This window comes from Pantherophis guttatus, chromosome 3 (assembly GCF_059756535.1).
Source record: "Pantherophis guttatus breed Tessera chromosome 3, ASM5975653v1, whole genome shotgun sequence".
Classification (NCBI taxonomy): domain Eukaryota; kingdom Metazoa; phylum Chordata; class Lepidosauria; order Squamata; family Colubridae; genus Pantherophis; species Pantherophis guttatus.
The window spans coordinates 92,980,839-92,994,101 of record NC_142065.1 but is presented as its reverse complement, the minus strand read 5'-3'; the positions used below and the strand labels follow the sequence as shown (position 1 = coordinate 92,994,101).

General features: G+C 38.3%; 1 protein-coding gene across 2 annotated transcripts in view; it reads right to left on the bottom strand.

Moving 5' to 3' along the window:
* DENND1B (DENN domain containing 1B) overlaps positions 1-10,275 on the bottom strand; it is a 196,729-nt gene extending 186,454 nt beyond the window's left edge. Inside the window, exons 1-2 of one of the 2 annotated variants that reach the window (XM_034437461.3) lie at positions 9,199-10,275; positions 5,983-6,047 (exon numbers count right to left, since the gene is read on the bottom strand). In XM_034437461.3, the coding sequence (XP_034293352.1) occupies positions 5,983-6,047; positions 9,199-9,215 (82 nt within the window). In that variant the 5' untranslated portion in view covers positions 9,216-10,275. The remainder of the gene's footprint in view (positions 1-5,982; positions 6,048-9,198) is intronic. The other variant, XM_034437462.3, reaches the window with a different exon arrangement.
* Between the last annotated feature and the right edge of the window lie 2,988 nt (positions 10,276-13,263).

Here is a 13,263-nt window from a genome sequence, read left to right as displayed (position 1 = left end):
TTGCTATATTTGGAATTCAATGTATAAACATAGCCTTCAAAAAGCTAAGCATACAAGCCAAGAATTTTCTCATTCAGCCTCCACATTTTCAGGTGATCCAGTCAAACTGAATATTGTTAATATTGCTTGCAAAAGAAATGGGTTTTGCTTATTTGCATAACCCAACCTTGCTACTTCACATGGTCTGTCATGAAGATTCACATTTTGAGAAATGCTCTTTTGAGAAATAGCACCACTTTATTATTCCTTTGGAAAAATTTACCAATCAGAAATATGGTAATAACATGTATTTATTAAATAATTGCCAGCAGTCTGACATCAATGACACTCACAATTTTATATCACCACCTTTCCTCCATGAGTTGAGGGTGGCTTACTTGGAGATCTTTACCTTCTCATGCTGTGGGACTCTTCTCATAACAATAGCTCTATAAGATTGTTGAACTGGTAATACTAGTCCAGAATTATTCAGCAAACTCCCATAGCTGATAGTGGACATAAACCTGTGTCTCATCAATTCTAGTACAAGCTCTTACCTGCTACACAACCATTACATCTTTCACATCACCTCTCTCACTCTTCCTCAAGCCATAAATAGAATATCACATATATATCCAGCCAGCAGAAGTTATGTTCCACCAAGCCTATGAGCTATAACTGGCAGCATTCATAACAGACTATTAAAACATTTCACACACACACACTTCTATACAATATATTAAAAACTAAGGGAGTCACAAAGCTAAAAAGGCTACATGGAGATATTAATGTTGCATGGGTGACATTACTGGGGGGGAAACGGGGATCACTCATGGGTACCACTGCATATAGGCATAGGGACTTGACAAAAAAGATCTTAGATTAAATTCAGATTTATTTATTTTTAAAGCACAATCTGGATGATCTACATTTGAGTTATACTGAAATTGAAAATGATTTCCAAAATGTATTCTTTGAACTTGAAAGCCTTCTGCTTGAGGTTAGCACTCCAAAGTAACAGATCAATTAATCATATGCAATAAGAAGGATAGGAATAGCTAAATACTATGCATAACAAAAAAACAATCTGCAAAATACTGTCAATGTACATTAACTAATGCAAAGATCCTCTCAGTATCTACTATCAGAACATAAGTAGATTCATGATAACAAGGCAACAGTTTTTTTTAAAATTTTATACTAAAATTATTTTTAAAGAGTAATGAAAATCCCAGAAAAATATTAAAGTTGTATTATCCATATGAGCATCATTTTTGCTTCCAGTCTTTCTTGTTGCTCAGTCTTTTTAGAGGGTAATATTCTCTGTTCCTGATATTTCCCAGCAACATTTATGACTGTGATGTCACATGCTAACCTCTACTTCACAGCAAGATCAAGCACAGCAAGCAGATGGGATACAAAAAAAAAAAAGAACACCCATTTAAAATACAAATCTCTTTTATAAAGAAGAAAAGAGTGCAGGCGCAGACAATGAATGGGTCACATTTTTAAGTATGATATATTCAAACGCTTATCCTAGCATGAAAATCCATTTAAAGCTAAAGCTGGGTAACTGATGAATGTGTGCATGTTATATTGGATTCATAAATATAAGTGAAATATTTTTTAAAAGGCAACAGAGACATAAAATTCTAGAAGAGCCTAAAATCAGCTACAGGAATAAACAGCATTAGCGCCTTTCAAAACAGTAGGAAACATCAGTCTGAATGTTTAATAAGATTTTTAAATGAAGTTCATGGAGCAGAAAGGACAAATCCCTCACTATTACTCATCAGTCAGGCCTTTATTACAGTCAATGACCAAAATTCCATCTAAAAGGTAGAAACTGAATTTACGAAGTAAGTTAAAAATAAACGGTAACTTTTATTACAGTGGTTTTATAAACAACAAAACAAAATTTAGTTATATTCAAAGAGACTGAATCGTATAGGTCCTCTAACAACAGTATATAAAATAAATTCAAATGATCCAGGAATTTAGTTAATATTGAGGATATAAAACAAAAAGTGTTTTATGACTTTGGGCCAGTCACTCTTTCTTGGCCCAACCCACCTTACAGGATTATTGTTGTAGGGAAAAGAAGAGTAGGGGTGTGTGTTGGATAAGTTTACCACTTAAGTTATCTTTAAAAATAATAAAGGCGGGGTGCAAATAAATAAATAAAATGAGCAATGCAACAATATACGAGCTGTATTTCAACTGCTCCTTCGCCACATAAAAATAAGGAATTTCTCCGAACTTTCCTTCAAGGATAGCTGTTAGATGCATTAAAACATCTACAGTTAGTACTCTCCTAAATTTAGAGATAGATATTTGGTTTAAATATTTTGCTGGTCTAAAAAAGGGAAAACAACTAGTAAAAAAATCTTAGGAAGGACTTACAAATCTAATTGACTTTTTAAATCTTTAACATGTTGCTTGATGCCACCTACTTATAGGCGTCAGTAATACGTCCTGTATAAATCGTCAGTAATATGTCCTGTAAAAAACCATCACTCTGCAACTTCTTATAAATTAACTTCAATTAACTTTTCTAAATTATCAGCCAGGATTGAGAGACCTAAGCCCACAGCAAAATAAAACAAAAAAGCATTTCTATCAGAATGAAAATATACATAACCACATGCTGGTTTCCACTCTAATCATACTAGTTTCGTGACAAAGGACCACATTAGGCACACTTCACACCCTTGAAAAATAACCTTAGAAATTTAGGCTGTATTCTCCCTCATCGAGCAAAACTGCTATATGGGTGTGAACATCAAGTAAGAGTTGTGCATAAACATTTGCTGCAAATACTTTTTTAAAAACTCAGTATAAATCTTGCCCCTTTGGAATAATAGAAAGATTGCAGAGCTATTGTCAATTTTGGGGCATTTTGCTTAATATAATCCTAATGGGCCTTACACTCACCAGAGAAGTGAACCCTACCCCCAATATTTAATTGGTTATTCATTTAACTTATCAGCTCTAGGGCCTTTGGCAAATACCAAAATCTTATTTTTGGAATAATTTATCTTTGAAGTTCCTTCCTTACAATGTACAATTCCATAATTACCACACAGAGATATAATTTATTCCCTATATGACAATAAGAGATTTATAAGTAGAATTGTTTTTTGTGAGTCGTTTCCCGTGTTGCTCAGCCTAAAATTTCATGAATGGCTTAATCACCAATCACACAAATTTGTCTTGCAATGTCAGAGGATAAGAGCCTGAAACTAGACTAGTCCACTTCCAAAACAAATAACAGGTTCCTCCAATCCAAAAGAGTAGATAGTTTCAAGCTTGTTACATTATATAAACAAAAGAAAAAGGCACAAGTATTTAAAACCTTAATTTCACTAGATTTAAAATTTCCATTTGATACATAGCAAGTCACCAGATTTATCTCATTCTCTTCATTCTCTTTTTTAAAAATAAATTATTATCTGTGGTTGTGTGTTCCTGAGAGTGTGTGTGTCCCTGAGTACCTATGGAACTTTTTTCCAGTCTAATGTTGATGAAAGGAAGCCAATTAAATGATCAGCAGCCCTAAGTAAGGTGGGAGGATGTCAGTCAATCCACTTGGATTTTGAAAGTTATTTCATAAAGATTCTCTCAAAATGATAGCCATAGGCAGAGAGGATGATCAGTCACAAAATGACTATCATTGGTTATCATGGCTGGTCACAAAAAAAAAATTACCAGAAACAATGCTGATAAACATGTTCTCTATTATTCCCTCTAGCCTCTCAAGATATTCCTCACAACCTTCCAGATTTTCTTTGTGTCTTTCTAGTAATGTGAACCCACTTCCAAGAAATGATATAGTTCAGAGGTGTCAAACTTGTGTCGTCAGGGCAGCGTCACGTGACATATCATGACTTTTTTCCCTTCGCTAAACCCAGCGTAGGCGTGGCCAGCTCGTGACGCAACTGGCCCGCGGGTCACAAGTTTTACAGTCCTGATCTAGCTTGTATTCATCATTATGTTTATTTTTGAAGAAAGTCTGTGGAACCTATTTGAAGCGTTGTTTTAATGGCACATTTTCAATTTTATTCTAGAAAAATGTTTTCGGTGAAAAAAACCTCACCTTGAGTTATAAAATTATTTGGCTCTAATATACTGTACTTTCCATTTGGAACCATTGTTTAGAAGAATTTTCCATAGTAAATGGAATCATATGTCCTAATTTGATAATATATTGTCAAAGTGGGCATGCCCCAGCCTTTCTGTTACTGAGGTAGATTTTAAAAAATCCTTTTACATATTTTAAATGTTTTGCCTGGTTTTTACTTTATTTTGATTTTTGGGGGGGTTTTATGGTTTTTTGACTAATGTCTTAAAACCTGTTCTGGAATTTCTCCTGGGAAGCATTGATATAGAAATTGCACCGTGCAAGGATTTTCCTATTTGTATTGGTCCAGAGGATACAAATTTGGAATACCATGCTTTTAACAAGTGATGCTTATTCTTCCATTTGTCTTTTAAAAGTAGTCCTCGACTTATGATCACAATTGGGATTGCCACAAACCTGGCAATCCTTGTTGCCATTTGTTAAGCAAATGTTACCAATCATTAGCCAAGGACCCACTCATTCCAAATTGTTGTATACCTCATCCCTCCCAGCCCCAAACCTCAGTAAAACCTCCAACTCCCCTCACCTACCCATTTCCTTCCCATCTCTGACTTTTTGGCAGCCCTGCACCTTGTCTTGTAAGGTGGGAAGCAGTCCTAGCCCAGTTCCAGTCACCCTTACCACGCTGCACTCTGCACTGCTAACCTGTATTATGCCCAGCCTAGATTTTGGGTTAGCAGAAACAATCTAGCCTTCAGAAGGATCATGTTAGGAAGGCTAGAAAGCTATCAGATACAATTGTTCTTGCAAAGGTTTGGAAGGCCGCTTCTCCAAATAGTGCAATCGCGAGAATGAGACCCGCTTAAAGAATGGTGCACAGAAACCATGACAGAAAGCTGTGCCTCACATCAGCTCAGCACACCTGTCAGCACAACAATGCAAAAGTGGACCTACGCATAATGGGGTGGAAAGAAGTGAGCAGGAAGCAGGCCAAAGCTGCCAAGGTTGAGACAACTTTGCACACGTGGGTGGGTGGCTAAGATGGGAGGACATATAGATGAAAGGGGGCAGTTACAGCACTCTACGTCTGGTTGCAAGGGCAGGTGGACTACCAAGCACTCAGATTTTTGACCATATGACAGCGAAGGTGCTACAACACCCATAACTTCAGGAAGGGGTCATAACTTTCTTTATTCTACACCATCATAATCCTGTACAGATGCTGAACAAATGGTTATAAATTGGGGACTACCTGCAGAAATCATGAATACTTGAATTTAGCTAATCCATATTCTCTACAATGCTTCTAAACTGGGTATTCTTTCCAAATCCAACTTTAAAAATTAAAGATTAAACCAATACAAAAGCTTATTTGGGGAGACATCCTGAGAAAAATATTTATTTTATTTTGTAGTTAAGCAGGATTACCAGATCTAAGTAGACAAAACATAATGTTGTTACTATCCATGAATCTCTCCTTCCTAACATGACCATTATCCACTTGCTATGTTGTTATGTTATCCACAGTAATGGCAACCAAATGATTTAAACTAGCAGCACAAATGCTTATGTGTACATAGCCAAAGAGGGTTCCTTCTTCAACATCATAATTATATGTACTGCTAAAACACAACTTACGGAATCCATTATAATGTGCAAATTGAAAAAAGGTTAAAGCACAAACTCAAAGCAAACTGTATGTCTCTAATTAAATATTATTGTTGTTGCTACAGCTAATAATAGTATATAAAACATATGTAATGTAGTAAGCTATAATTACATAGTTCTATTCCTAAAAATAACCGTAATAAAAAGCAATTAAGCACATTTCCTAACTAAATTAGTCTATCCACATTAAAAATATAACTTGTTACATTTTGCACAACTAATTTATATGCAGAATATAAAGGCATGTGCATTACCTTCATTTTCAGAAGCCTGGCATTTTACTTGTATCACCAAATCAAAGGTAGTCTCTGGATTTTCTCTGGAAGTAAAAACAAAATATCTGACTAGTCATGAATTAGTCACAAACATTTAAATAATCTAATCACAGGAATGCTATGTTTGTTATAACATTAAACTGCATAATAGTATTGACTCATAATTACTTGTCTCTTAGAATACACAATGATTATTTACCAACCGTTCTTGAGACATATAGAATTGCATTACAATGCAAACTCAACAAATATTATTTAAGCTTGACTGTTGAAATTCATTTGATTATGTAATGGTTAATCCAACTCTAGTACTGAACTCTCAGCACTGAATGACTGAGAAGGACAAAGAGAATCCTGCCAGGATAAACAGAAGTGGGAATTGACACTGAAAGTGAAGAGTTAAGCTATAACTTGCTGCAAGTTAGAAATAACATTTCTTTTACATCTTTAGGAAAATAACTGTTTCCCCTTTCTTCATTAGGGATTAAAATAAACAGTATAAAATAGTGATAAATGACCACAGGAAAATACACTCAAAGTACATATGTATGTAAACTATTGATATTATATCCTTTATAATCCTATACATTAGCCAGTTGTTCTTTCAACATTTATTTCAAATTCTGTAGCTGTAACATGAAGGATTCTATTATTTCACAGTTGGTGAATGGGCAAATCGATTACCTTTCACCATGCAATTTCATTGTGATTCTTGCAACACTTCCAGTATGTCCTATGTAATGTCATACAATGTATGCCTTACACATTATTCCTCCCAACTCCTATACATATTACAGTCCTCTATAAATTTTCAAAGCAACTGCTATTGCAGTTCTAATGTTTATTTATTTCTTACTGGCCATGTAGAATATAAAATATGATCTCAGAAATATTATATATAATTGAAATAAATTGAATTTGATAAAGACTTTTTAATCCGTACACACCAATGTTTAAATAACACTCACCTAATGGCTTAAGGAAAGATTATCCTCATTTTGACATTATGGCCCAGCATGTATTTTTGTTTTACAATCAACTCTAATGGAATTTTGCTAATATTAGTTTTCCCTGAATCATGTTTCCCAGTTGTGTTGGAATTAAACTTCTAAAATTTCCAGCCAATAACTCAAATAATTTATTCGCAAAATACTGAAAAGTGCTAGAATGGGAATGGGTAATCTAAGACAGAACAACAACTGAGAAGCAATAAGCAAACTGTAATTTCCTCTTCAATAATTATTTGAGCTTGCAAATATTACTGTTTCATGCAGATGAACATGTGAGCATCCCCCAAACTCTAATTCAGAAGTCACCCTCTGATTGATTACATAACTACTTGACCACAAGAATGAATAAATATGTAAATAGAAGGCCAGACATAGCAGATATTAAACAGCAACTGGAACTGAATGTGCTACATTCAATAAAATTAAACTCCATAGTTGTTTAAGGAAGCATAAACGTATGTGTTGTGGAACACAAATTCAGTGTATTAAAATAGTCATGAAATTATTATCATTTTACCAAATTTATATTCATGGGGCTTCTACCCTTAAAAATAATCCATTTTCAATTTCTGGATTAGTTGTTATGCGTCTTTACACAATGTAAATACTATACTTACTCAATTAGAAACTAGTCCTTCTGTGAGGCTAACTTATTCCTTAGCAACTGTATACAAGATTGCAGCTGTAATAGGATTTGCAACTGAGCTCTCTCCTGCAATGGTTTGTGTAGTTAAGTTTGCTAACTCCAGAAGTACCCACAATGACTGAAAAGAAAACTTCTATGATAACAGGTTCTCCAACTATAACCACAACTTCTTTAAAAACTAGATAAACATCTCATAGGTCAATATTTCTGTTTTCTGTATAACTGCTTCTAGGCTTTCACAAACAGGCCTTTCAAATTGTGTTACTTTGCACCATAAAGTATCAAACCAGTTCAATATGTAAGCCAGTTCATAGAAGCAAGGGCTTTTATGTCTATTCCAGCTGGCTCACCATGAACAGATCATTGTCAGTTTGCAAAACTATTAAAACTAGTTCAGAATGCAAAATTTAGCAAGGCTTGCAAGGTCAAGATTTTAACCACAATCGCCAAATGAGGAAATAGTTCATTCATTTTTCGCTTTAAAAATAAGTCCTTGGAAATGGCATAGATATTCAAATGGTGTATATTTTTCCAACCCACCGTGGAAATTATTAAAAACAGCAAATATTTATCTCCATTAATTGTGTGGCATCATTCTGCTCACATTCCTCTCAGTCATGGGAATTTCCTTGCCAACATCCTCCTGCCCCCTCTTGCCACACATGCCATCTTTTCAGTTAATGAAGGGGAATTTTGGTGCTCCTATCAAATTGTTACCTGGCATACAATACAGTACAGTACTATACTGTTTATTCTTCAAATCCTATCAATTGGAGAAAGGGGGAACTGACATATTAAGATACCCAGGTACACACTGTGTGCGGTGTGTTCATATCTAGGCTGAGACTGTGCACCAGAAATGAGGATAAAGTAGTTGTTCAGGTGGGTTGTAGGTTGCCAAGAAATCAGAAAACACCTGCCTTGGCCTGTTGTGTTTCTTTTTTAGACTTCATTCTGCACAAATGTGCTGTCCCTGCTTTACTAGGGAGATCTTGCTGACTTGTGTCAAGTACTGGTCAACAAGGTAAACCCAGCAGAGGCAGAGCCAAGCAAAGGCAGACGGGAGGAATGCAGGTATTATACTGTCGGCCATTCAAAAAAGGACAGTCGGATTTCATGCTGCGAAGGGAAGGAGGGGGAGGAGAGTCGCTTTGGGCGAGAAGCTAGTTTTTACCAAGGACAAAGCAAGCCCAGCCAGAGCCGGAGGATCCCACCTAAGCAAGCCCAAGCGCTTGCCAAGGGATCTCTCCCCGCCGATCGGGTTTGGGATTGCAGCCCCCGACAGACGCGCGGCAGAAGCGGGGATGGGGCTCCCCCCACCTCTTTCCTGCTGACCTCGGCTCCCGTCCCCGGCCGGCCTCTGCCTCAGCAGCCGCGCACATGCCAAGTGGGGCTGGGGGTGGTTTTGAGGCCTAGCCTGACGCCTCCCCTCGCTCTCTCCGCGGCGGGCCGGCGAGCGCCTTTCCTCCTTCAGCCGACTTCGCCCCGCCGCCCCGCTTCCACTGACACTTCCCCCACCCACCCCTACCCCGCGCTTACTTGATCCTGCAGTCCATGGTCGCATCTCGGGGTGAGGGGTCCCAGGAGGCGGCGGCACCCCCTGAAGGGAAAAGGCAGGCGCCAGTCCGGCCTGGGCGGGAAAGGAGGACGGGAGGGAAGGGAAGCGCCGGCTCTTGTCTCGTTTGCTCTTCTTCCCCGCGCGTCCCAAGGGGAGCAGGTCGGGGTCGCGTGCGGCTTCCCAGGCGTCTTCGCCGAGGGCGGCCCGAGTCTCGCTCTTTCGCCTCCCCGGCCTGGCGCGACGGCGGCCGTAAAAGCAGCAGCAGCAGCAGCAGCACCTCCCTCCCAGCCTCTCTTCTACCTCTCTCAGTTCCTGCCGCAGAGAAGCGGCTTCTTTGGCACCTTGTGGAAAGCAGGAAGCTCTACGGGGGCTGGAGGAACCTCTTCCCTGGGCCTTGGCCAGGGCTGCTGCGACGGACGGACGCTTAGCCCAAGGGCGGGAAGGAAAAGCAGCAGCCTCGCCAGAGGGTTCCTCCAGCGAAGGAGCTACGATTGCCAACTTATTCTCACATCAAGGAGGCAAAGGAAGATTCCGGTCCGAGGCCTGTGGACTTTTTGCAAGTTAACTTGAGAAGAAGAAACAAAACCAAGCCGAAGGGGATAAACTTTTAACATTGAACTGAAACTGAAGATGCTCGTCCGCAGACGACGCAATCCGCAACAAAAGTTAGCAAAAAAAAAGTTAGACCTGAATTGAAATCCCCGTTTTTGGAGTGATCTGCTTGGTACTACCTACTCGGCCGATCTCTTGCTGTCAGTTCAGAAGCCTTACATGTAAGGTGCAGACAGCGACCATATTTTATTTGGGGAGTGGGGGGGATAAAAGACAAACCTGAAAAGGGAGCAAATCTGAAAGAGGCTGATAAAAAATAGTTGTTTATGTTTATAAATTTGCTTTACGAAGGAAAATTCAAGAGCTGAACTGGAAAAAATAAAACTGAAGGTCAGGTTTCTGAAATGAGGGATTGACCTTTATAATACAAGATGAAGGCTCACTACAGTGTAAAGGGATGTCACCAGTGGTGTGGTGGGTTGCTACCAGTTCACACCAGCTCGAGTGAACCAGTAGCAGCAGCAACAGGAGGCTCCGCCCACCTGCCCGTATGCTTCTGTACATGCGTGCCCACGAGCAAACCAGTAGCGGCCCACAAGCGAACCGATAGTGGCGGGTTTTGAAACCCGCCCCTGGATGTCACCTTTCCACTTTCATATATTGCCCTCCCAGAACTTTTTGAAAGTACTAGCCTGATTTTTCAAAGATTTAAGTATTGATAAGGTAAATAAAAATAGATTGATAGCAACAGAAGTTTCATGCTATCACTCTCGCAAAGTGACGTTCAAATTAGGAAGGTTGCTGTCTACTTGACCATGAATTGGCATTATTTTTGTACGTGCAATACTTTTCAATAGCCAATGAAAATATCAATGGGTGTAAATTTGCTAAAAAAGTGAAACTGGAGGAAATTGCTTGTATTGCATTTTTACCTCTTAATGTTGTGTTCCATTAAATCTTGGCCCACTCTTGTGGTCCTATACTAAAGGTTTGCCAAGTTGTTCTGTCTCTCCCTGCGGTATGCAGATGCGTTCCTGTTGTTTCCAGTACTCTGTTCATCCGCCTCATCTGCTATTGGCTATTTCAGAAACCACTTATTGGAACAATAAAATACTGGAATATATCCATTGCTTTCAGAGATTTCCTAAATTTTGAATGGCCAATACAATCAAAAGTTTTGGAGTAATGTATCAAACAAAAGTAGAGTTCTTTTTGATATATATTTTTTGCATTAATATGGATATTAATATCCATCAATATTAATTATGCAAGCTCATGTTCCTTCTGGAGCTTGAATGGCCAATTGCCACTACTTTCGCCTTACAAAGCACTAATCTCATCTAAAGGATTTTCCACTGTATCAGAAACATAATATTTGGACTATAATTAGACTGTAATTATGTAATTGTCCTTTGGTTTGAAAATTCCTTCAAACATCTGTTTCTAAGGACTGGATTAAAGGTAGTCCTTGACTTATGATCAGTCGCTTAGTGACCATTCGAAGTTTCGACAGACTCTCTCCAAAAGCTATTTATGTCCTAGTTTCAAAGTTAGGACCACTGCAGCACCTCAGATTCATTCACTCTTACAAGTGTGATTAAAACAGTCCCTTAAAGGATCATGAGAATAACACCTGCTTTCAGAGTAGTATGAGGCTGCCTCTGTAGGAAAGCTGAGTCTCATATCACATCAGCTGGCCACTTCTCTCAGAAGCTGCAAAAAGGTTAGTCGGGTGCTACTAGGCCCTGGAGCTGGCTGAGGAGCAGGTCCTCTCCTGCAAGTTCTTGAGTGGCCAAGTAGGAAGCAGGCCAAAGACCTGTGGGGACTCCCAAGAGATGAAAAGCAGAGCCAGATATCTCATGGGGTGGAGAAGACCTTTGGAGACATGGGACAGGTGAGTCTGGCCTATACTAAGCCTATTAACAATGAACAGACCATTTTCTACACTGAAATATACTTAATTATTGTCCTGGATCATTGTACGATTCTAACTGACACTTTCCAGCAATTTTCCCTACAAATTCCTCTCCAACTTTTGCATTTTGTCAGCAGTGATTAGAACAATTTTCTTCAGTTTTGAATCCATTATTTTTTGATATTATTTTCTTCTCTATTTTTTTAAATCATTGTAACAAATCCGGAGAAAATAAGTTTTGCTAACCAAAGCAATTCTGGAGATAGAAGCTTCTATTGAGCATTTAACTCTTCCTATAATTAATAAAAGCACAAATGTTTTATAATGAAAGATACTATATAAAAGGAAGTGGAAGAAGCAAAGGGAAAACAAGTGATTTACAAGTAGAAAACCAAGTGAAGTATAGTTGCAGATAACATCCCCTTCGTTGCAGGGGCAGGGGCACATTAAATGCCCAGTCTAGGTCATCCCCAAAAGGAATATTTTTACAAAGCACATTGTAATTTATCAGTAATTATTCTTAGAAGAATTAAGTAAATTAAGTAAATTAAGATTATGCATACAGGCATAATCTTATAAAAATTTGGAGGTTTGGATACAATACTTAAGAATCATTTTGCTAATCAGACCTTGATATTTCACCATTTCCTCTGTGAACTTGTTTCAATTCAAATAAACTTTTCTATTTTCAACAAAATAAGCTTTCTGGGGAAATTTTATTGACATGAGAAGATAAAGTATTGATCTTGAGGAAATATACTCACTTTTCACTGAAACATTGGCATAAGGATATGAAACTATGCTTGAACACAGTAAATTGGTTTATTTACTGTGAACACATATCAATGGTACTATCACATTGTACTTTCAGCTAAAAAAATTTAAATGGAACTAAAGAATTTAAATGGAACTGGAATGAATTCAAGTTATCATGCTAAATTGCATGAATGTTACAAAATCTTTCAGTGTTCTGCCCTAACTACGGACCCCAAAGAACGCAGCACAAACAAAGTCTGTACAAATTTTAGTTTACTAATTAAGGACTACTAATGAGCTTTCTTAGTAGTTGTTTGAACACAAGTACAATTTAAATCAGTCTTTTCTGAACAAGGGCTATTAATTTAACTTCATTAACAGTCGACAAGAATTCAAAGAATAATAACTCAGTTCTGAGGCACAGTATTTCAGATAACCATAATCTTACTGTGGTTGGCAGAATGCCCAGAAACAATTTGCAGGAAAACTGATAAGAGAAAAACAAGAGCCGAATCAAAATGTTTCTGGAATCAAGACGCGAAGGAATGTGAATGAAGTTGTTTCCTGCAAATTGCCTCAGTCGTCGTCCTTCCTTAAATAGGCTAGGGGAGTGGCCAATTAGCCCCAAACCTTACTCTCGAGACCTTCTCCTGAGGAGCCACTCCTGCCCTTTGGCAGCTCTGCGCGCTCGTGCATCGAGAAGAGGCTCCTCCTCTTCTTCCTCTTCATTTATGGGAGCTTCTGGAGGTTCTGAAAGCCCTGGCTGAATCCCCACCTCTGGCACATCTTCTCCAGTCTCCTCATTGTCTGACTCAAGTGCCAG